Source organism: Gigantopelta aegis, chromosome 2 (genome assembly GCF_016097555.1).
Source record: "Gigantopelta aegis isolate Gae_Host chromosome 2, Gae_host_genome, whole genome shotgun sequence".
NCBI classification, from domain to species: domain Eukaryota; kingdom Metazoa; phylum Mollusca; class Gastropoda; order Neomphalida; family Peltospiridae; genus Gigantopelta; species Gigantopelta aegis.
The window spans coordinates 34,447,874-34,473,194 of record NC_054700.1 but is presented as its reverse complement, the minus strand read 5'-3'; the positions used below and the strand labels follow the sequence as shown (position 1 = coordinate 34,473,194).

At 35.0% G+C, this 25,321-nt stretch overlaps 1 protein-coding gene across 1 annotated transcript; it reads left to right on the top strand.

Annotated features, from left to right (window-relative positions):
• The first annotated feature begins 1,105 nt into the window (after nt 1-1,105).
• LOC121384308 (PWWP domain-containing DNA repair factor 3A-like) lies at nt 1,106-23,582 on the top strand. Its single transcript, XM_041514637.1, has 14 exons — nt 1,106-1,210; nt 1,997-2,085; nt 3,166-3,236; nt 4,588-4,717; nt 5,247-5,299; nt 6,941-7,008; nt 8,327-8,394; nt 10,198-10,264; nt 11,454-11,556; nt 14,830-14,986; nt 15,786-15,855; nt 16,518-16,643; nt 17,691-17,789; nt 20,283-23,582. Exons 1-14 carry the CDS (start codon nt 1,142-1,144, stop codon nt 20,433-20,435), a joined length of 1,323 nt encoding a protein of 440 aa, XP_041370571.1. The 5' UTR covers nt 1,106-1,141; the 3' UTR covers nt 20,436-23,582.
• The last annotated feature ends 1,739 nt before the right edge of the window (nt 23,583-25,321 follow it).

The window sequence follows — 25,321 nt, the reverse complement described above, 5'->3', positions numbered from 1 at the left end:
CATTTAAAAGTTCCGGTCGCACATATATGCGATACAAAATAAATTTATTACACAGTGTTAAAATACCTTTATCACTATAGTAAGATTGAATAGGTATGTAATAAATTATGATATATGTATATATACCAGAAATAATGCTGTGCTGCCTCAATAATATTGTGACTTACTATGACATTTTGAGTCCAAATGAAGTTATTTTAGAAAAAATTAAAGGCATAAAAGCTGCCTTGGCTATATGGAATACATGTATGTCACGGAATGCATTTAAGGTACCAAGGCAAACAATGGGTAACCATGGCCAATAAGGAGGATATATAAAAAAAAACCCATATACCCACATTATTTGTGCAATCCATGCTTTTTAAATACCCCACCCCCAGCAATAAAGGCTGCATCACCGCATCAATTCTGGAACATTGGTTTGACCCGAGACTTACTATATATTTATTTTGCCTAATTCATGAATACTCATCTGTCATCTATATATTTATTATTAAAAGTAAGTCATTAAAAGATGCTAAATTAACTAAATATGCTAAATATCAATAGTAACGGCAACAGGAATTTGACTCCAGCATGTACTTTAATCCATCAGTCTGTCTAAAATAGTCAATATTTAAGTTTAATCAACATCCTTTTCAGCATTAGTCGTGTTTGAAATCTTTATTTAATGATGCACTCGACACATTTTATTTATGGTTATTTGGCATCAGGCATATGGTTAAGGACCACACAGATATTGATAGAGGAAACCCACTGTGACCATTTCATGGGCTACTTTCTTCGATAGCAGCAAGGGATATTTTATTCACCATCCCACAGACAGGGTAGTACATACCACAGCCTTTGATATACCAGTCGTGGTGCACTGGCTGGAACGAGAAATAGCCCAATAGGCCCACCGACAGGGATTGATCCCAGACAGACAGCGCATCGAGCAAACGCTTTGCCACTGGGCTACGTCCCGACCCTGTCATATTCGTGACAGGTTTCCTTTAATTTTAATAATTTATTTTAAACCTGGTACCAATTATATTCTCATTCCACAAATATTGGGCCTTTTTTTACATTTTAATTAATAACCTAATGTCAGTTTTTCTTCTTTTTTTCTGCAGATATCAGATGTCCATACCACTGAAGAATGGCCAATTACATCCCAGGAGATGTAGTGTGGGTTAAGATCAGTGGCTGTCCATGGTGGCCAGCCGAGGTTGTTTCATTTATTCATTTATCAACATGTTAACAGGGCCAGCTCTGGCACTTGCCATATTTGCCAATTGTTCATTTTGAAAGCAGTTGGCGAATTTTAGTTTGGCGAAACAATTTTGTGTAATAATTGACATCTTTTAGAATATAACTGATAATTTCTGCAATTTTTTTGTAATAATTAAAATTTTGTGTAATAATTGACATCTTTTAAAATATAACTGACAATTTCTGCAATTTTTGAAGTTTAATAAACAATTTGGCGAATTATTTTGTTCACCCAGAGCTAACCCTGGTTAATGAACATGCAGATCATATTCTTCTTAGGGTGTGACAGGGTGGGGTGTAGACTCTCGCCACTAGATAAATGTACAACAAAATTAATTTTTTTAAATTTAGTTTTAAAAGTTTACAGATAAGCAGGGTATTGTATGGTAATAAAATTGTTTATTATTGTGAATGGTCCTTAATTATAACCCTTCAGCCCAGTGTTCACAAAGTAATTTTTATTAACACAACTCTGTGTTTCTGGGAGAGTGCTGAATTTTTTTTTTTTTAGGTATAGTAGGTTGGTTTAAAAAAAAATAAAGTAGTAATAAATAAATTTTTACTCTTCACCTTAATAAAAAAAAATCAGAATTCAGAATTTAAGAATTATGACATCATTGTTACAGCAACCAATTTAGAATTTTGGTAAAAACCATAATATCAACAAACTTAATTTTTCAAATAGTTATGAGAGTCGAGTGTATAAGTAATTTTAATATCTTCATTATTTTCCATTTTTCAGGTATTGAAGCCAGAGTTGTGTCCCTTACCTGACAAAATCAACCAAACCTCATTTGTTGCTTATGTGAAATTTTTCAATGAGGATGAATAGTAAGTATAATTTATTAGCAATTTAATGTGTAGATAGGTAGAGTTTTTTAAATCCTTTTTATGAAAAAAAGTTTATTTTGTTAACGACACCACTAGAGCACATTGATTTATTGATTATCGGCTATTAAATGTCAAACATTTGGTAATTTTGACATAGTCTTAGAGAGGAAACCTACATTTTTCCTTTGATAGCAAGGCATCTTTTATATGCAACATTCCACAGACAGGATAGCACATACCACAACCTTTGATATACCAGTCGTGGTGCACTGGCTAAAACAAGAAATAGCCCAGTGGGCCCACCGTTGGGGATCGATACCAAACAGACCGTGCATCAAACAAGCACTTTACCACTGGGATAGATATAGGTATTAATTTACTTTTCCTGCAGTGAAACGTAGTTTGTAGTAGTACCTATGGATGTCCATCACAATGCACCCAATTTCATTCTGTGGAATTCTTGTGGGTGTTTTTAAGCATTTATCAATGCAGTCATAATGTCACGACTTGCAAAAGTGCATTTACCTATCCTGTGAATTGCTAATCGTAAATTAAGATATCAAACAATACAAATCGAATCCTTCATTCTTTATTACTCCTTATGGTTCCATTTAAATTGTGGTGAAATTTTCTCAAATGTTGAATAATTTATTTGATATTAGAGAGAGATTATTATTTAGAAATTTTCCCAAATGTTGAATAATTCATTTGATAGAATTTTGTAAAGAAAAAGGCTTAGACTACTGTTTTTTCATCAAACAATATTTGTGGGTTAAAACAGTGTGTTGAAAAATCAGTAGCTTTTCTTTTAGACTGGGTGAAAAACATTTTCTTTAAACAATATTTATTTCTGTTGTCCTATAAAGACATTTGAAATAGTATATATTTGAAATAGTATATATAATTTTGTCAATGGAAGAGCACTAATACAAACAAAAAAGTTTGTTTAGGAATGTTGTATGTAGTAAATTACATTTTGTGTTTACGTTTTTCTGAATTTTAATTTAAAAATGAATTCTATTTACATTTTACTATCAAAACAAATATTTGGTTAATTTTAATTTCTGCTTTTATTTTCAGCCAAGTGGTAACAAGTAGATCCAATATATTTCCTTTTATGTGCGCTCAGCATCAAGATTTCATTAAGAAAGGTAAAGAAGAAATATGTTACAAACGAATGTATAATTTACATGTGACATATTAAAACATTTTAATTTGAGTTTCTAATTTCAAAATATACAAGGGTAGAATGTAGCCCAGTGGTACTGTGCTCGCTTGATGCACGGTCGGTGTGAGATCGATTGCCATCGGTGGGCCCATCGGGCTATATCTCGTTCCAGCCAGAGCATATATCAAAAATATGTGCTACCCTGTCTTTTGGGATGGTGCATATAAAAGATCCCTTGCTGCTAATGAAAACAATGTAGCGGGTTTCTATATGTCAATATTACCAAATGTTTGACATCCAATAGCTGATGATTAATGAATCAGTGTGCTCTGTCGGTGTCGTTAAACAAAACAAACTTTAACATTTTTCAAATATATACAGGGATTGAAATTTAGAGTTTTCTGCTATTCCAAAAGTAGTGATTTTCAAAACCAAAGAGTGAAACGTAGAAGTGCAATCTGTATGTGAACGTTCCATCTCTGCTTATTTTGCCACTACAGTATTCTCACTTGGCAAAACATTGTTTTTTTTTTTTTTTGTATGGATACAACTTTAAGAAGTTTTATTTCACCAGACTAATATGAGGGATGCATTTGATTCTAGTTCCATATATTACAGATGGAATATGACAGCTGATGAAGGTTCGATTTAGCAGATGAAACTGATGTATTAAATTGATAGTGAATGCTTTTTGTTATCAAATAATATATTAAAAATTTAATATTTTGGTATTACCGGTATTTTTAAAGATATAGTATATTTGTCAGGTGACCGGCCTCGTGGCGTCGTGGTAGACCATCGGTCTACAGGCTGGTAGGTACTGGTTTCGGATCCCAGTCGAGGCATGGGATTTTTAATCCAGATACCGACTCCAAACCCTGAGTGAGTGTTCCGCAAGGCTCAATGGGTAGGTGTAAACCACTTACACCGACCAGTGATCCATAACTGGTTCAACAAAGTCCATGGTTTGTGCTGTCCTGCCTGTGGGAAGCACAAATAAAAGATCCCTTGCTGCTAATCGGAAGAGTAGCCCATGTAGTGGCGACTGTGGGTTTCCTCTCAAAATCTGTGTGGTCCTTAACCATATGTCTGACGCCATATAACCGTAAATAAAATGTGTTGAGTGCGTCATTAAATAAAACATTTCTTTCATTTGTCAGGTGGAATATATCTTTATGGAATCCACTATTCTTTTCAAATAGTGGTTTAAAAAATACACACAGAACTTGATACACCTCATATGTTTTTCAAAATATTATGTCGGTCAATAATATTTAAAATAGTATGAAATGTATAAACTAAATGATATAAGATTATATTATCTTATCTTACAGGCCAAAATGTTCGACGTCTGAGCTTGTCTGCAAAATTCCAGCCAGCTGTCGTTCTAGCTGAACGTAAATTTTATGAGCAGAGTCCATTTTACGAGCAGAGTCCACCCTCACTTTCTGGATGCAGCTCAAGGTTAGGGAATCCTTCACGAACTATACGATATTGACAAATAATTTTTATTCAATGATTGTACAATAGTTCAAGGGGAAAAAAAGGATTTAATTCAGTAATTTAGAAGAAAACTTTTTATCAGTCTTTGAAATTACTTTTGTGAAAGCAGGGGACAATTTTTCAACATCTTAGGTAAACAGAAGACCCATCCCTATTTAAAAAAAAAGAAAAAAAAAAGGCTTTTTCAGAGTTGGTCTATGTGCCTTTTTTCCCCCCTCTCTAAAATATTTCCTGGGTCTTCCTTTGGATTACATGGTAGGAGGCAGTTTGTTTTATATACCCACCAATAATAAAACTATTTTTTTAATTATTAAAATCAAGTTTGCAATGAGAGTGAAAATATCTGTAGACCTGCCAGGCATAAAATAATTCTGGTACCTCCCGTCTTCCCATGTGATCAGTATTGCAACAGTCGATACTGCTAGCTGATTCATTTCCTGCTTCATGTTCTATAATTTCGAGTCCTGATTTACTTTGTTGTTTATTACAGTGCTTCAGACAGTGATTCGGAACTGCCGGAGGGACTTTCTTTTCCCACCTCAAGTAAGTTATTGGCCTTACATCATTGGGTTTCTCGCTATGCTTCACCATTTGACAGATAACATGACTGTATTTATCATTATGATTACTCGTAAGAGTAACATGTGGAAACAGCCAGTTTCCTTTCTCACTACCTAGACGAATTGTCTTAAGTAGCTCTATGTTAGAAAATAAAGAGCCATAGGGGCAGGGTGTAGCTTGGTGGTAAAGCATTTGTTTGATGCATAATTGATCCCGGATCGATACCACCGGTGGACAAACTGAGCTTATTCTCTTTCCAGCCAGTACTTTACATCTGGTGTAACAAAGATCATGGTATGTACAGTTGTGACTGTGGGATGGTTCACGTGAAAAAAATCACTTGCTTCTGATCCCATAACCCGAGAACTCTGACTGTAAGAGAGCTAGACGGACATTTGGACATAAATACGCTCTCATTACAGTCAGAGACCAACCTATGTATATTTTTGGCAATTCCTGACTACCAAACGGTAGGCAAAGATTCCCGCTCTAATACCACAACACTCCTATGTTTGATGTCAAATACCTTTACATCGATCATTTTTGAGTTAACTGATACAAAAAAAAATCCACATATTAATCACTAATACACATACTACAGAAAGAAACCCGACAGCACCCACATTCAGCTACGCTTCATGACACTCCGTCACAACAATTACAAAGCTCGGTGATCTATTTCGAGACGTAGATCACGTGATCGCCACTGGGCGATTCCGACTTGTGCAGCAGTTACAGAGGCCGTCTCATACCAAGCGACGTTACAACATGGAAGAGTTGGCTAATGCCGTTTTGGATGAATTTTGATTTAATTACGTCATTAAACCAAAACAATTACACATTATTGATTCCATTTTGAATTTGAAGGATACATTTGGGGTGTTATCGACAGGATACGGCAAAGGTATGTGCTACGTACTGCCTCCTCTTATGAGACGGCCCCTGTAACTGCTGCACAAGGCGGAATCGCCCAGTCTCGAAATAGATCACCGAGCTTTGTAATTGTTGCGACGGAATGTCACGAAGCGTAGCTGAATGTGGGTGCTGTCGGGTTTCTTTCTGTAGTATGTGTATTAGTGATTAATATGTGGATTTTTTTGTATCAGTTAACTCGAGAATGATCTATGTAAAGGTATTTGACGTCAAACATAGGATTGTTGTGGTATTAGAGCGGGAATCTTTGCCTACCATTTGGTAGTCAGGAATTGCCAAAAATATACATAGGTTGGTCTCTGACTGTAATGAGAGCGTATTTATGTCCAAATGTCCGTCTAGCTCTCTTACAGTCAGAGTACTCGGGCTACTGATCCCAAAGAGTTGCTTGAGAAGTGGTGGCATTGACAGTTTAACCGTAGATAAAAATGTGTTGATTGATCGTTAAATAATGCACTAACTAGTGAGAGAGAGCTGGATGTGAACCCGGTGCTTTCAACTATGCCACAGAGGGCAGTCACATAATTAACAATAATAATAGTCAACTTTATAAGCAAGTTATACCAATAATCTGATGAGAAAATCAACAAAAATGTGTGGTAAATTTGGGGGAAAACTGGTTAATTGCATTGTAAACCAATTTGTGAGTTGATTTCAAATGAAAAGAATTTTATATAATTTGTTTTTCAGATGTTACCATCAATGAGAATGATGCAGTGTGGGTAAAATACAGAAAGTTTCCTTTTTGGCCTTCTGTGGTAAATATACAAACAGCTTTGAAAATCATCTGTTATTATTTTAGATAATTTGTACTTACTGGTAAATATACAAACAGTTTTGAATATCATCTATTATTAGTTTAGATAATTTGTACTTATGTGTCGTCCTTTTTAGCTAAATTTATTTAAATGTTGTTAAATTTTAAAATACTGTATTGTTCCTGTTTGTAGCGCCCGGGCACGATGCAAAACACAAAGGGGGTGTGCTAATTAGAGTACTAGAACACGTTTCGTAATACGTGTGAAAAATCCTCGTATCAAACTGTCAATGTATCTGGCTCGCTGAGACATCAAAAGCTTTGCCGCCGAGTCACTCCACCAGTGACGTTTTCTTGTTGAAATGACGTAGCGTACCGTACATCGTCAGCTGATTTATCGAAATACATGGTACTGTGCACGTAGGCATATAGGGCCTGCGGAGTGTATTTGATAGCTCTGGCCAGTAGTTTGTAACTGACACATTTCGATTGTCACTGTGTACACAAATTATTGTCATTTGACTCCAGTTTTAAGTTTAGTTAAAGTTAAATTGTTGACATTTGACTCCAGTTTGCAGTTTGCAGTTTAGTTAAAGTTATCATTTACCCGTTTTTTAAACGGTGTTACGGTGTCGGTGTAAATACCTACCGGTATGTTTGTACTTCTGGTTTTGAACAGCGTTAACGGAGTGTCGTGCGTTCATTCTGCGTGGAGATAACAGCAACATACATTTGATAAACGACATGTGTGACATACTGTTCGCCCATACTAGTGTCGTAGTGCTTCACCTGTTTGGATTTTATTTGTTTACCGATTATAATCATTGCAAGTCGGCAGTCAGGTAAGCCAGTTTTACTATTTTACGGGTACTGTTTCATGATACATTTCTCGTGATCATAGGGCGCGCTTATATTAGAGGGGGCGCTACAAAGAGGAACAATACGGTATTTGTTTATAAAATTCAGCTTCAGCGGTCATTGAGGTCATTGGATGTTGTGTTTGATATAATTTGTGTATTTTGGAAGAACATGCGAATCATATTGTAATATGTACTTCATATTTAATGTTAGTTGTTAAAAAGACTCAACAAAAAAATATGATACATTGGCTACACAAACAGGAGTATTTCAGAACTGTTATATATGAGCTTTGTCAACAAATGTTTGTATTTCACCAGTGTCTTAGGTGCATGGTTTGTTAAAATGAAGCCACGGGTACAGTAGCATGACTGAGATACAAATAAGCCAGTGATATGGTATGTCTTATTATTTTTCCTACCTTTAAACATAATTTTTAGTTCTTTTTGTTTTGTCTTTAGGTCGATCGAGTTTCTAAAGAAAAAAAACGACTGGGTATCACATTTCTTGGACAAACAACTACACCCAGGTAATATTGTACATAAAACAAAAAGTTTAATTACCGTATTTTCCCATGTATTATGCGCACTTTTTTTCCAGAAAATACAGGTTAAAAATAGGAGTGCGCAATATACATAGCAATAGAAAAAATATCTTTTAAAAATGTCCAGCGATCACCCATGAAAAATCGGCGATCGGTAGTTTACAGGTTATTGACAGCGTTCATCACAACGAAACGCCAAAACACTCTTAAAAATTGCTTTTCACTTGTGATGGTTGTAATAAATGCAAAATAAATCTACAAAAGTATCCATACCTCGCCAAAAAGTGCACAAAAATTACAAAAGTGGACCGTAAATATTTTAAATTTCTATGAGATTTAATTCGGCCATTTCCGGCAAACCGGAAATATACCACACTATTATAAATTTAGAAATCTCGTGTTAGCCACGAGAACGAAATGTAATATACTTTATTTTTTTATTTTTTTAGTCATTTACAGTGTATGGGTATATAATTTTGTTTTGATTTATGCACGTGTGAGTCTGTGACATGTAAGTACGCAAGTACTAGCCTTTGTTTAATGTGACATGTAGGTCTATGTACTCAAATACCTAACTTAAGTTTTGTTTCTTGGTTTCTTGAATATACCGCTTCTTTCGCTTTTCGTTAATTTTGGTGACAGGGAAAATGGTACATCTTGCATTCACTGTCGATTTTGTGGTTTAAAAAAACGATGCGCATTATATTGTTGTTCATGGGTTTTTTCTTGGAATAAACGTTCAAAATGGGGAGTGCGCATTATACACCGGTGCGCATAATACATGGAAAAATATGGTAGCTTTAGCTTAATCTTCTAAAGCTTTTTGTAAATTACAATAAATTTGCATTATGATGTGTTCGAGTGTGCATGTAATTACCGTTTCGACAACTGAGTGTTAAATAGCATCTAAAATGCACCGAAGCTCGTATTTCCGACTTGTAAACTCGGAAAGAAAAAAGCTAACTGAGTGACCTTCATCTTTTGAATTTAGAAAATGTTTGTCTGAACTCTGTTTTGATGATAAAAAATAGAAGACCATTGAAAAGTGGTGGGAGATTATTTTGAATACTTTTTTAAGCCATTTTAATTGGGAAAATGACGTAATTCATAGTTTATAAAAAATTTACACATTCGAGTTGATAAAATAGCAAAAAAAAAAAATATATATAAATTTTTATTGGGTGTGTAGCAGAATTATATTAAACAGTTTTGTTAATATTTTTTAAAGATACTTTGTTTCATTATTAGTGAAAATAGCTAAATTTGTAAGTGAGGTACATTGCAATTGACTATTTTGAGGGGACCGGAACTTATTTTCTTACAAATGCACCTGAACATAAACAAGTTTCTGAGCACAGCCAAATGCAGAATTAGGCCATAATAAAATAAATACTTTATTTTCATCCATATTTTTTTCTTGCTAAAAAAGGTGAGATGTGCGTATTGCGGCAGCAATAGCGTCAACTGTTGTGTTAAAAGTTTAACTATCAGGTTTTGCATTTAGATCAGTTTCTCACAAACTAGTCTTAGGTCAGTAAAACTTGGTTTATAGTTGCATATGGTCTGTGGATATTCATTGGAGTGCACTGAACAAATGCCACACATTGAACAAAAATATTTTGGGGTGACTAATGAGAAAATGGGGTCCAGGCCTTTAACCACTGGATAAAAATTGTAGGATTTATTTTAGTATGGCCATAGCTACCATATAATGAATTATTTGTATCTTTTTGAAATCTTTAAACTGCATAATATTTATTCACACACATATACTGCTTTAACTTCCAGGCTTTTTGTGCACTTTGGGAAACGTAACATACTTCCTTTTTCTCATTCTAAAAGGAAAGAATTTGAGGTAAGATGTTAACTCAGCTAATTTTAATTACTGGGGGATGGGTTGGTGGAGACCTATATATGTGATAAGTCCATAGGATTGATCGCCTCGATGGAGAGGGGTGATGAAAGACAAGTGCAGAAAAATTTCCCCATTTTTAATATTTGGGTTAGTTTGAGATCTTGCCTTAGGTGTCATTGATCATACAGTCAATCGTCCTTAATTGACTCTTCTTTTTTCCCATTCCAACCAGTGCCCATGACTGGCTTTTGTTTTGTTTAACAACACCACTAGAGCACATTTATTTATGAATCAGCAGCTATTGGATGTCAAACGTGGTAATTCTGATGTAGTCTTGGAGAGAAAACCCACTACATTTTTCCATTAGTAGCAAGGTATCTTTAATATGCACCATCTTACAGACAGGATAGCACGTACCACAGACTTTGCTGTACCAATTGTTGTGCACTGGCTGGAACGAGAAATAGCCCAATGAACTCACCTACGGGTATTGATCCCAAACCAACTGTGTATCAAGGAAGGAAATGTTTTATATAACGATGCACTCAACACATTTTATTGACGGTTATATGGTGTCAGACATGGTGGAGGACCACACAGATATTGATAGAGGAAACTCACTGTTTCCACTTCATGGGCTACTCTTTTCAATTAGCAGCAAGGGATCTTTTATAGTCACCATGCCACAGACAGGATAGTACATACTACGGCCTTTGTTACACCAATTGTGGAGTACTGGCTGGAACGAGAAATAGCCCAATGGGCCCACCGATGGGAATCGATCCTAGACAGACCGCGCATCAAGCGAACGTTTTACTACTGGGCTATGTCCAGACGCAGAACTGTGTATCAAGTGAGCACTTTTCCACTGGGTTAAATCCCGCCACTTTCACTTATTAAAAGCAAGATAGTAAAAGATATATACCTCAAAAGCTAGGATCGTTTTAGTGAATATGAGGTGAGCGTGAGCAACTACTTATTTATTTATTTATTTATTTTCTGACCAGGAAGAGGGAAAGACGATTGAAGATCCTTGTTTAAGAACTAAGTTTATATTTATTTTTTATTTTTTTATTTTTTATTTTTTTTATTTTTTTATTTATTTTTTGACCAGGAAGAGGGAAAGACGATAGGAGATCCTTGTGTTAAGGACTGAGTTTATTCATTTATTTATTTATTTTCTGACCAGGAAGAGGGAAAGGCTATTGAAGATCCTCGTTTGAGAACTGAGTTTACGAATGCTGTACACGAGGCTGAAGCCTACATCAACAAGAAGGCTCTACAGAGCTTTGGTTTGTATTTAAATCTTCATTCATTTATTTTTATTTCTATGCTTATATCAAGCACTCTGTCCTTAGGACACACATCGGCTATCTGGGCTGTCTGTCCAAGACAAAGGGTTAAGCTAGATTTATACTTTACCGGCGACTTTGTTGAGTAGTTGACTCGCCCAATCCTGCTTTTGTTCAAACCTAATCCTCATTTTCCAGGGAATTTAAACACAGTTCATATTAAATTTTGACACACGTTCATTTAACACTTTTTCATTTATCTAATAAAAAAATTAATTTCAGTTTTACATGAGGTCAGCAATCAAAGTATGAATTGACCTTCAGTTGTTTTATATGGTTGGTAAGAGGTCGATGTAGTGACCATATCCACTGAATTATTAAACTTGCTCTGGGTGGGAGCCGGTATTGAGGTGTGAACCTAGAACCTACCAGCCTTGTGTCCGATGGCATAACTACTATACCACTGAGGTTGGTTTTAAATCTTTCAGTTTGGAACCAGCCTCGGTGGCGTCATGGTTAGGCCATCGGTCAATAGGCTGGTAGGTACTGGGTTCGGATCCCAGTCGAGTCATGGGATTTTTAATCCAGATACCGACTCCAAACCCTGAGTGAGTGCTCCGCAAGGCTCAATGGGTAGGTGTAAACCACTTTCTCTGACCAGTGATCCATAACTGGTTCAACAAAAGCCATGGTTTGTGCTATCCTGCCTGTGGGAAGCGCAAATAAAAGATTCCTTGCTGCTAATCGGAAAGAGTAGCCCATGAAGTGGCGACAGTGGATTTCCTCTCAAAATCTGTGTGGTCTCAACCATATGTCTGACGCCATATAACCGTAAATGAAATGTGTTGAGTGCGTCGTTAAATAAAACATTTCCTTCTTTCAGTTTGGATTAGGGTTATTATCATATTGGGCTGGTTCTCATCTTGGACTGTCATTAACAGTGAGTGTAATTGTTGCTACAATGCTGCAGTCTAGATAGAGTGTATTTGGATTATTTCAGACTGTCCACTTCAATTTTATTTTACCTGTAGCACCCCATTTTTCTGTAGTTCTTAAAGGTGCTATCTCAGTATTGTATAACGGCAGCTTCCCACTAAAATTATTTCTTAAATTTTGATTTGAAATATATGTAACTGAAAAATCAACCTCCACTGAGGGGATTCAAACCACTGATCTAATAGCAGGAAGGAAATGTTTTATTTAACGATGCACTCAACACATTTTATTTACGGTTATATGGTGTCGGACATATGGTTAAGGACCACACAGATATTGAGGGAGGAAACCCGCTGTCACCACTTCATGGGTTACTCTTTTCGTGGTGCACTGGTTGGAGCGAGAAATAGCCCAATCGGCCCACTGACAGGGATCGATCCTAAACTGACCACATATCAAGCGAGTGCTTTACCACTGGGCTATGTCTTGCCCCTGATCTAATAGGGAAATTCCTACTAGCTATTGCCAATAGGAGCACTTTATACCAACACTACTGCATATAAACTAAACATTACAACCAAACAATTGAATTTACTAGTAAAAAAAACCCCAACCTTTTATTGGAGAATCTTTAACATTTTGCCTGGTGGATGTTGCTAACAAGTTTGCTGTCTTTGTGCAACTCTTCTGTATCTGACAGCCCTATTTAACTGTGGACAGTCAACTTCCCAGATTTCGTGAATTTGTAGATTTCGTGATTGGTTGCAGTCTTCGCCATGAGCAAAATCAAGGTGAGCTGAAGATCACTCTCCTGAAATGGTGCTAGGCGAGCAATCACTCTCCTCAATAAATGTATATGTACTATTTACTAAATAATCTCAGGAGGTATTACACTTTGTCACCATACTCGTGCCGTTGATGTAGTTTGTGACACTCGCTTTACAAATCCCTGTATTTTGCACATAATTTGCACCAAACAAAATTGACGTAACTTCTCCCACTTTTCTCTGTGATTTTGTAACCAAAATGGTCAGTCATGGGCTATGCTTTAAATATTTTTAATTCCACAGAATTACCTTTTCCCGCCATTGAAAAAACACACACACACCCACTAATTCGGAACACTTTGGTTGATATCGGACCGTTTTAATGTCTCATTCGGAATATCTCGGCCCGTCACGATTTCTCTGGTATCAGCCGAGATGTTCCTAGTTGTGATGTTCATAGATTCTGTCGAGGAGTTCGGAATGAGTTTCCTTGATAACGGTGCAAACAAAAACATCAGTTCGAGATTGTTACTATGCAAATAAACACAACAGTTCGCGATAGTTACTACGCATATTTATTTGTGAGATAGTTTTTTGTGTCCGATTTGTGAGATAGTTTTGTTGTGTCAAAATCATAAAGAAAAGGAGCTAGAAGTTAAAAAAAATTAATTAAAAGTTTATTGCAAGGCGATCGATTCGTAGATCGCCTAAAACTGTGGAGGCGAGCGCGAGCTCGCCTTTCCTGGCGAAGACTGGGTTGTAACAATTTCTTTATTATTCATATTATTATTATTTTATGAATAACTAAGATCCTTTCAAATCATTTTAAACGTGACTTGAAGGAGACAATGAAATGATGTCATTTTGTTAAGTGATTACAATATGTCACATGCACAGGGCTAAAACTGGGGAAGCCATGTCATTTTATTACGTCGTTTCCCAAAGTTACATCATTACATTGGTTGGTCACATGATTAAACTTGTTATTATTCCACGCATGCTTCATATAGTTCTTAACTCGGTTATGTTCAACCATGTGAATAATAAGTTTCTTTTAACAACACCACTAGAGCATTTATAAATCATTGGCTGTTGGATGTTTTAGAGAGGAAAACCACTACATTTTTCTATAATTATCTTTTTGATGCACCATCCCACAGACAAGATAGCACATACAACAGCCTTTGATATACCAGTCGTGGTGCGCTTGCTTGAACGAGAATTATCCCAATGGGCCCACCGAGATTAATCATAGACCGAATGTGGATAATAAAGCGACATATGGCAGTTGTAACTTTGAGGAAGCACCTTTATAGCCTACTCCAAGCCTCTAAGAATTGAAAATTTGCGTAAACCATTTATGTGTTAAGCAAAAACAAATTCAGGTAACCCATTTCGTTTTTAGGTAAACCATCATGAACATATAAATGATGTCATAAATTCAGTGCGCGAAAAAAGAGAAAAAAAAGGATTTCACAAACTATAGTTATGCGAGCGATGCATGAACGAAACTATCACTCTTGCAATTTGCAGAGGCCTGCTAGTCCATTACATATGTTTGTTTTTTCAGGTGCAGAAAAGGAAGACAGTGACTTGGAAGCTTCGTTCAACATGTCGATCGAAGCCCAGACGGAGTCTCTGAAACCGCGGGACTGCGATTCGCCGCCGGTGAAGAAACGACGCCTGTCCAATTCCAACAGTAAAGTCAACAAGCAGATGGAAGTTCAGTATGTGCTCATTTAGATTTCTGTGTATATCATTTCATATGCCAAACACAGGGCTCAAAATTAAGAATTTGATAGCTCTGGCTTTTTAAAAATGTTTTTAAACCAGTAACCGTTACAACAAATATAAAAAGAAAATGTTTTAGCCATTCAACTGACGGCGGTAAAGTCTGACCTACGACAATTCATATCGCAATAACAATAATTTCTGCGTTAAGTTCGAGTCCAACAAACAAGTCGGAAAGAAAAAATAAACACATGTCTGTTTATCCTAACAAATGAAAATCTGCTCAGACAAGCAAAATGTACCAGTGGACAAGTTAAAATTTATTTGGAGCAATCAAAAACATTGTCCTTGCACTTGAATGAAACTAACGACTCATTTGGATAGGTGAAAATATTGGTGGATGAGTAGAATTCTAGATGTATGACATTAAACTGATTATTTAGCTTCTGTCATAGTACTTGAGACATTAAGGTCAAGGAGAAATTAAATTTACAGAATAAGAAGCAGGCAATGATTTTCAGTAGAATATACAGTGAAACTCCTCTAAACCAGACACCCTCGAGACCAAGTAAAAAGTCCTGTTTTAAGAGGTATCCAGTTTAGAGAGGTTCTCTTCTGTACATATATTTAAAAAGGGACCATGAAAAATGTCCGGTTTTGAGAGAATTCCAGATTACAGAGGGTCTGTTTTTGAGAAGTTTCACCGTAGCTGCCAACATTATTCAATCGGTCTCCTATTTTCAAAAATGGTGAACTCTGTTATTGTTGCACTGTTGTTTTTCTTTCATTCGACAGGAACAGGAAAGAACGGTTAAAGGCAAGAAACCAGACGGTGGTGGATTATATATTGTCCGGTGATATGAAGGTAATTAAAAATTGTTTTAATTGTTTTCATCACATTTTCAACTTATTCTTCAAAAGTAATTTGCTAATTATGACCACTTTTTGTGGGAGCTTTCTTCATTCTGATCCCTCGGGGGTCTTTCAGGAGGTGCCTAAAAGGGGGAAAATTAAACCAATGTTAAAAAAATCTCTACTTCCATAAATGCTGTAACTGAATAGTCTTTATATATGTAAAGATCAATAGATATGTCCATGGGCCTCTTGATATTTATTGTTATGAAGGACCCTCCCTCGCTGACTGACTGACTTACTTACTTAATTACTAAATTGCTTGGTTACTTTCATGATTTTAGGAGCATTGTTTTTTGGAATATATATTGTTTTTGAACTACTGTGTATCTTTTCCTATTTGTTAATCTCGGCAATAAGTCAAGCCTCTAAATTAAAGCCCTAAAAAACAGCTCAAAACTTTAAGGAGATTATACAGCATCACTTTTCTTTCAGTGCTTCAAGGTATTGACCTGAAATTGTGTTTTTAGCTTTTATCACAGATCAAATGTTTTGCTTGCAGTCCGGGACCTGTATTACCGTAGCAGTACTCTCGGAGTGCTTGTTTTTATAGTTTTTATTAAAAAAATTTGTACTAAGATGTTTCTTTATATTATGTATACAAAATATGTTTAGAAATACCTCCTAGAAATATGGAAGAGAGAACGAAAAAGTGAGCTACATCAAAAATACAGAACAAGCCAAGGAGAACGAAATCGGCTGCGACATGCAGGCTTTGGTCCCATTGAGAATGAGGAACAGGTAGACAGTCTTAATTTATGTTATTATATAGGCTCTACCAGAACTGGTCACATGGGGTTTTATCATTTACCCCTTCCCCCCAAACATTCCTGGTATGTTTGTCACACACACACACACACCCACATGCATACATGTACATGGTTTAAATACAAGGCTATATTGTGGGTGATCAAAACATTTTTGGGTTGCTGTAACATGATCCAAACTTTAGTTTAAGAGTTGATAATTCAGCCCCAAAAAATTAAAGATTTGGCGGAGGTGGGGCAGACTTTAAGTTTGAGCTATTTTAATGATGTGATAATTACAGTAAATACTTTTTTTTAAAGTTGAGCCTAAATGAATTATTTTAAATTAATCAGTTTTATTAGCTAATTGAGATATAACATTTTATCAATAGATTTGATGAATTTTATTATGAAATTGTTTTATCTGCAGTGACCTTCATTGATACTGAATATGTGTATAAAAAATTTAACGGCAAATATAACTTACTTCCTTGCGGTTAAGAGGGAGGGAAGTAGCCAGTGGTAAAATGCATGCCTGGTCTAGGATCAATCCCCGTCGATTGGGCCCATTGGGCTATTTCTCTATCCAGCTAGTGCACTACGACTAGTATATCAAAAACCATGGTATGTGCTATCCTGTCTGTGGGATGGTGCCTATAAAAGATCCCTTGCTACTAATGAAAAATGTAGCGAGTTTCTTGTCTGTCAGAATTATCAGATGTTTAACATCCAATTGCTGATGATTGATAAATCAGTGTGATCTAGTGGTGTCATTAAACAAAACAAACTTTTAACTTCTTTTTTTTTTCTAGTTGTTGAATTAGTTGGAGATTCAACTTTTGATTTGGCGAAATTTTGTGCTCACCCAGAGCTAGCCCTGGGAATGTCATGTCTTGTTTTGTAATCATTTAATAAAAATTTCTTCTCTTATATTTTTATTCAATTAATTTTTGTGCATAGATTTGATTTACTGGTTTAAAGTAAAAAGAAGTCTTTTCCTATATAATGGGATGATACATTCATTGATTCTCTTCATTTGCAGCAAGATGAAATCACGTTCAAGCTGGTTGAGTGGTTGAGGGAAATAACCGAATCTACCATCGTCGACACCAGCTACATACTGGACGTCTGGGTTCCAGAGGTGAGCATTATTGTGTGTTAATGTAGAAACACTTACGTCTGGTATTTGATCAGTTTAATGTGCTGGGATTTAGCTCAGTTGGTAGAGTGCTCATCTGACGTACTTGGTTCATAGGATTAAAACACCTTGGCAGACCCATTGTTTGTTTTTCCCCACTCCAACTAGTGCCCCAAGACTGCGGTATACCAAAGATTTTGGTATGTGATGTACTGTCTGTGGGAGAGAGCGTATAAAAGATCCCTTTTATATAAAAGACAGGTTTCGTCTGTAAAGTATGTGTCACAATTATCAAATATTTGATTAATTAATCATTGTGCTCTAGTGGTATTGTTAAACAAATTTTTTTGAGGAGTGTAAATAGCCATGGTTTAAAATGTACCATTTCAGGGCTCGAACTTATCATCCGACAGCAATTTTGAGTATGCCGACAGCAATTTTTTTTTTAATTGACTTTTGCGGCAAATAAACTTGACTGAAAGGTTATTTTTCTGTATGTACATGCAGAAAAATAAACTTGACTGAAAGGTTATTTTTCTGTATGTACATGCAGAATATTTCTTCAATTTATGTCAATAAACTTTAATGAACAAGAATTTATTATAAATGGAATCATGGACTACTAGCATAAGCTAACGTTTAACTGAACCTGACGTTTCTGAGACGAAGTTGTCCAAGATTTCGGTGAGAATATGACATGAAAGTTGTTCTATGGATCACATTAAATTGTATACAGTGTTCTTGCTGGGTGAGAATTAAAGGATGGTGGTGGCGCGACCCCCACCCCACCATTGAAAAAAATAAATAAAAGGGAAACGTTTGGCTGTCGTATATCGTTGTTTGTTGGTCAAGTTTCTGGAAATACCTATCCCTTATTTTGTCCCTCAGTGTCTGGTGCTGAAAAGTTGGTACGATGTACAAACTGCCTTATCTTTTATTCGCAATTAGTTAAAACGTAGTTCAGTTAAAACGGAGTGTCAGTCTGACATTCACGAGTATTTGTTTTGCTAAACCGATCAAAGTTTTAATATTATTTTAATAAAGATTTTAAGATATTTGAAAAATAATAAAAAGAAATTTTTTAAGTGATCCCCTATTGTGGGATAACATTTTTCTGTGCTTTTTATTTCCATGTTCATCCTATGAATCAATCACATTGATATTGCCAACTGATAAAAGTTTTGTTTTTGTAAAGGCGGTGTATATATTATTTGGCACCCATGATAAATGATTTTAATAATGAACACTACCACCTCCATTGTTTTTATGAGCAGTAACATACCCCACCCCCCAAAAAAAAATAAGCGTTTCTAATATTTAATAAAGAATTGCTGAATAAACAAATGACAATAAGTAAAAATCATCAGTTACGACAAATTAAATCCGCAATTGAGGATAATATATCAGACACGAGTTAGTGGACACAAAAGACAGAATGACCTTTCTGATCACATGACAAATTTGGCACCAAATTAGTGGTTTTGTCAGTCGGAGAGTGCCAAAATGATAAAAATCAAATGTTTTCATTGCTAAAATTAAATATAACCTTTATTGTGTGTATCAAACATATAAATGGATACTGGTATGGGGCACAACAGACGCTGTTAAAAATAGTGTTAAATTACGTTATGTTCACTGTCAAATGGTACAAACTAAACACCTATTAACTCCATCCAGAACCCAAACGCCCTCGTTAAATAGTGGCAGATAATGTTCATACACGTTTATATATTTTGCTGTCGGTGAGGAGCTTTCCCGACGGCAGTAATTTTTATCCAGCAGCACAAAAGTGCCATCAGTGAAGCCCTCAACCGGCCGCAGTTTATGTCACCGACGGCAGTTCCCGTCGTTGCTGCTGTTAAGTTTGAGCCCTGCATTTTAAATATTTCTTTCCTCTAGTTAAGGCCTAAACCAAATTGTGTGTATCAGGGAATATGCAAATTCAGCACTCAAGGGATCAATTTGAATTTTGAAAGAGAAATTTATGCAGCCATGTACATTTTTGTCTTAATATTTGGATTATTAATTGATATATTATGTTAAATAAAGTTAGTTATTTGTTCTTGTATTTTAGTTTAAAGTAACAGACTCTACTTTCTAAACATTAAGGCATGTTTTTCACTATTAGAGCCATTTATGATAACTGAAATCAGACATCACTTAGATTTTATTGTTTAGGTTATTCATATCCGTACATCCGAAGTGTGTCTGGTCATCTTAGTGCTTCTAACATTACGAAATATATTTTTCCTATTTTTAAAAAAGCACATACGACTGAGAAGTAACAGTTGTGAGACAAGCTCAAGCCAATTTACAAAGGTATTTCTCTATCACAGACTTCTGTTTCACTCTGTTTCCCCAGATGTGTTACAGGTTTGTAGATTAACTAAATTTAGTGTTATTTTCTCGGGCTGAAATCAGGGTCTGTGACTTTAATATGTGCACAAACATTTTGTGTTGGTGTACTGTTTGCATGTTTTGTTTTTCTGTCTGCAGGCTGTTGTCTATGCACTTATCAAAGTCAAGAGATACTGTCGAAGCAAAGCATGGGACATGTTCTGGAAGGGAGTCACCATGACCAAGGCCGAGTGTAAAGAAATCCATGACCACTTGACGCATTTCAACAGTTATCCCGTGGGCGGAAAATAGTGGGAGCATATTTAGATGTACTTGACAGGGTTTGAGAAATCCAAATCTAAGATGGTTGCTGTGACTGTTAACAGTGTATTTGTAACACGATTTTGATGGAGCATGCTTAAAATGTTTCTTGCATTTTGACAGATCTTGATGTACACAACAGGATTTAAAAAATTTAATCAAAGATTGACAATTACTGTATTTCCTCTAATAAGTGCTGGGCCTCCAATAAGCACCTGCCTCCAATAAGCACCGGGTCTGTAACACTTTGCAACAAAATAAGCGCGGGGCCTCTAATAAACACTGGGTAAGATGGCCAAAAACTGATTACTTACCTGGCATAATTTAGGAACTTTACGTGGACAAATAATATTAATTTGTTCATTGTTTTGTTAAAGTTTAAAGTTTTGTAACAGTTTGAAATTAAAGTTAGAACATAAATAAAATTGTAAGTTTGTAGTTTTTAGCTTCAATTTCTAAAATTTGTTTGAAAAAATTAAGGCCGGGTCTCCAACAATTGCTGGGTCTGTGACCATTTTGAAATGAAAAAGCATCTGGGTTCTTATTAGAGGAAATACGGTATATAATTTTTTCAAATTAGCATTTTTTTATTTTCACGGAGCAAATTCCAAGTGCCTGATGGAATTGAATTGACCAAATGTTTTCTTCTTCCTTGTTGCTTCAACATCTAGTTCTGCCAAGAAGTCATCATAAATGTTTTGTATACTGTAGATTCTGAAATTAATGTGTCCCTTAATTAATGCGAGTGACAATGGGCAGACTAAAATGTGACATGAAATTAATGCAAGTAGCCTCTCTATGAAATACTACTTTCCTAATAACACACGTCTGTGTACTTTTCGGCTAAATCCAAGTTACAGGTGTCTTCGATGAGATTAACTAACATGTCTGTATTCACATCAATTAACCTGTTTAGTCCCTAGTGTTTTTGATGAGATATTTTTGCAGCAATGATTTACCTAACGTGTATAGTTACCTAAATCTGGCTGAACATCAGCATACATATACCATTACAACTATATCTTCCAAAGATATGCGGACAAAATTGCAGCGAACTTGAACAGTAAAAACAAAGAAATGGTCGACCTCAGGATTAGCGTCCTAAAACCCTAAAACCCATTTACGCGCGATGAATTGTGTTGTTTTTTGCTGTTAATCTGTCTTGCCTACGATGAATTGTGCTCCAGTGATTTTATAAATATATTATAATTTTAATCTTTTTTTAATAGTGTGTGACACATAGCTTGCTGGACAAAACATAGAAATAAATGTGTCATATTAATTATTATTGCAAATAACACAAACTCGCATTTTTCGCATTAATATTATGATTGCATTGATTTCAAGATCTACAGTATATAATTGTACATGCAGTGGTTATGAACCAAGCTTGGCATTTGAAAATTGCAAAAGATTATCATTTTGTTCATGCTTTTTTCATGATAGACTAGTTCTTTTTATCTGAGCATTAAATTTAGGACGTGATTTGACTGGTTACAGGTTACACAAATTGAAATAGGTTATGTAAATTTTCAGTTCTCAGAGACTTGTCAGCGTAGCCATTAATAACAGACAAGGTGTGTATTTGTTCACTTCTTTTGAAGGTGGGTAGTGTTATGCAGCTATAAATTATAAATACAAAATGCTGGGCCCATATTTTTGAAGCAATCTTAGAACTACATATCGTAGAACAAAAGGGCACTATAATGTGTGTCACAGTGACATCATAGCCTCTGATAGTTTTACGATATCATAGTACCAAGATAGCTTCAAAAATATGGTGTCAGATTATTAAACTGATCTCAACAGAAGAGCTTTCCCACTTGAGCACGGTGATTTTCTGTTTCTGTCAAAAGTGAATATGTGTATTTAGTGTTATTAATCACAAACTGATCACATTAAAGAGACTGTTCTGAGTGTACTGTCACTGTAAGCTTTTTTTGACTAGCTGAGAACTTTGATGACTTAAATTACATGAGAAATACATTGTATCATTTAGAATATCAAGTTCTGTTATCAAAAAGTGATCAGTTTGGCACCACCGAAATGATGATTGATTATACAAATCCATAATCGATTGTGTGGGAAATTAACTAATTTTTCCTTCAGTTTATATGATGGAATTGATGTAACTGTGTTGGGGTTGCTGTTCATTTTCTTGTGTACATAACAAAAGTACCTTTCTAGGGTCTCTCACAGTGAACGTCACAGTAAGTGCTTGGGGATTACAATTCCAATCCTTATGTTCATACAATTCGGGCCGATTGTACAATCGAAAGTTGTTCGGTTGGTGCAAACTGATTATAACTGATTGTGAAATTCCAACCGATTCCCAACACTGGTGCCTGTGTGTTTCTGGTCGTACTTATCTTTGTTGAAGCCTCAAACTCCATTTTATTTTCCAGTATTAATATATGGATTTTTTAGACATACAAAATTATTGACTCGGAGTTGAAATCCAGTTTGGGCTACTACAAATGTCAGGACTACAGGAAATAAATTGGAATTTGTCTCCGAATAATTTCATACCTACGAAAAAATATATATTGTGAAATAAAATGAAGTTTGATCTAGTCCAAACACTAGACAATCAGAAAGAAATTTAATATACAGCCACTGACAACAGGTCACGCATCGCTCACGTAAGTTTAGTTTTGCGTAACCCATTTTTCGTTCGCGCATTGAAGTAATGACATCATTTATATGGTCATGACGGACTACGTTAAAAAAAAAATGGGTTACCTCAATTTGTTTTTGCAAAACCCATAAATGGTTTAGGCAAATTATACATTCTCGGATGCCTGTGATATTTTAAAGCGGCAGTCCCTGGAATATTTTTATTATTTAAGCATTTAGAACAGTTAATCCAATCACATTTGGTGCATATAAGATGCCGCACTCCGCATTGGATTTGCTATGCTGGCTTTCCAAGTTAAAAATAAACCCAGTATTTTGAAAGTGGGACACTTTTGACGGGCTCCTACCAACATCAAATACGGCTAAAAATAGCACGGTTTAGCTACTGTTGCATTACAAAATGGCGAGAATTTTCCGAAGTGTGTAGTAAGCATTTGACGATATGCGTTAATGACGACAACTTGCGAGTGAATTAAAAGTGCAGTTATGCTTGTATTTGAACTTAGAACTTGATATACAAAATGTAAAAAACAATGTATTTAATATGCAGTTTTAGTCATTAAAACATTTCTGTAAATCGGCTACATCTTAACAATGGCAACAAATTCAAGAGAGTCCCTTTAAAAATAACCATACAGGATAATTTAAATTGTTTAATACTAATCTCCTTAATTATAAACAACCTTAGATAAGGAGAAAACCAGGCACTGAATTTTAACTTTAATAAAAAAATTCCAGTTTTGTAAATTTATTATTTTAAATCATGACATTAATTACTGATTTTATTTGCTGTTCTTTTGTTTTGTGATACACCTGTGTTCAATGTTATGTAAATACAATGTTATTTCTTGTTTATTATGATTATTATTATTTATTATTATATCATATGTCTAACGATATTTGTAGGCTAATAAATTTGTTGTTGTTGTTGTTTCAAATTGAAACATAAAACAGTTTATTATTACAACTTACAATAATTAACTGTTCTCAGTGTTATTGCCAAATACAAAATAAATTAATCCACCTAAAAGTGATAATGACCATTGATTGGTGCTTGGCATTACTTGTTGACAACTGTTCCAACTAATCCCCATGTCAAAAGTCTGCAGTTATAATTAGACTGATTTTCTTACCACCCAATACAACTTAAAAATGCAACCAGTGGATCAAAACGTAATATTTTTAATATGAAAACTCACTGTCACAATTTTTCTCTGTAATGTTTAATTACCTCGAATGTAACGCTATCTTTCTAACTTACTGGCTGGTACCAGCAACTTTGTCAGAGATATAGAGAACTTAATGTAGCTCTATACAAATACTGAAACATACAAATAGTTAGCAAATTTGTTATGTTAGTATTGTTATCAGTAGTGGTATTCACATGATCAGTTGGGCTGTACTGATCTGATGAGCGATTATACAAATCTATAATCAATTGTCGCAGAAAATGTTAATGGTAATTATTCTTCCAGTTTACGGTTGACAACAGTCACTTTTAGCTTCGTACAACATTAAATGTAGCATATCTTACCGTAATTTCACTTGAAAACCATGTTTCGTAAAAGGTACAATTTTTTAATCATAAAATTTTCTTCAAACACTTTCAGGTGCATTAGTAATGTTCAAACAAAAAAATTTCAATAACAATTTTGCATAGGAATTTTCCCAGCATTCTTAAAACAGAAACTTCATTTAACAAGTTTATGGTTATTGTACTGATGTCATTCAAATTTATAATTAGCTATATTATTACAATGCTTCGCCACATTAAAATAAAAACTGATCTATTAACCTTGACCCCTGTCAAATTTCTATAACAAGCAGACAACGCTGTTTACAGGTTAGTATTTTTTTCTTTTTCATAATTCTGGACAAAATATTAATTTTAAGTTTTAAAAGATGAAAGAAATAAAAAGTACCTTTTGTCAAATATATCATATCAAAAAATTACCATCGGATATGTTATTTATTGTGTACGAAGCCAAAACAATGGTCCAAAAAGTGACTATCGTCAACCTTAGATGATGTAAACAGGGCAGGGTTAGCATTTGTTTTTAATTGTACATATTAAAAGAAGAGACAAAAAAGAAGTTATTAAAGGTAAAATTAACAAATTGTAGAGTTTATCCTGGTGAATGTGCATGGTCCTTATAAATGAAATCCTCATGTTCATATAATTCTAACTGATTCTGTACTTGAAAGTTGATCGATTGGTACGAACAAATTATAACTGATGA

Excerpts from the sequence above, each read along its gene's own strand:
- LOC121384308 (XM_041514637.1), top strand. The coding sequence starts at position 1,142 with ATGGCCAATTACATCCCAGGAGATGTAGTGTGGGTTAAGATCAGTGGC. Across the intron at positions 5,300-6,940 it reads ACTTTCTTTTCCCACCTCAA|ATGTTACCATCAATGAGAAT; the intron begins GTAAGTTATTGG and ends TTTGTTTTTCAG. Across the intron at positions 16,644-17,690 it reads CCATTGAGAATGAGGAACAG|CAAGATGAAATCACGTTCAA; the intron begins GTAGACAGTCTT and ends CTTCATTTGCAG.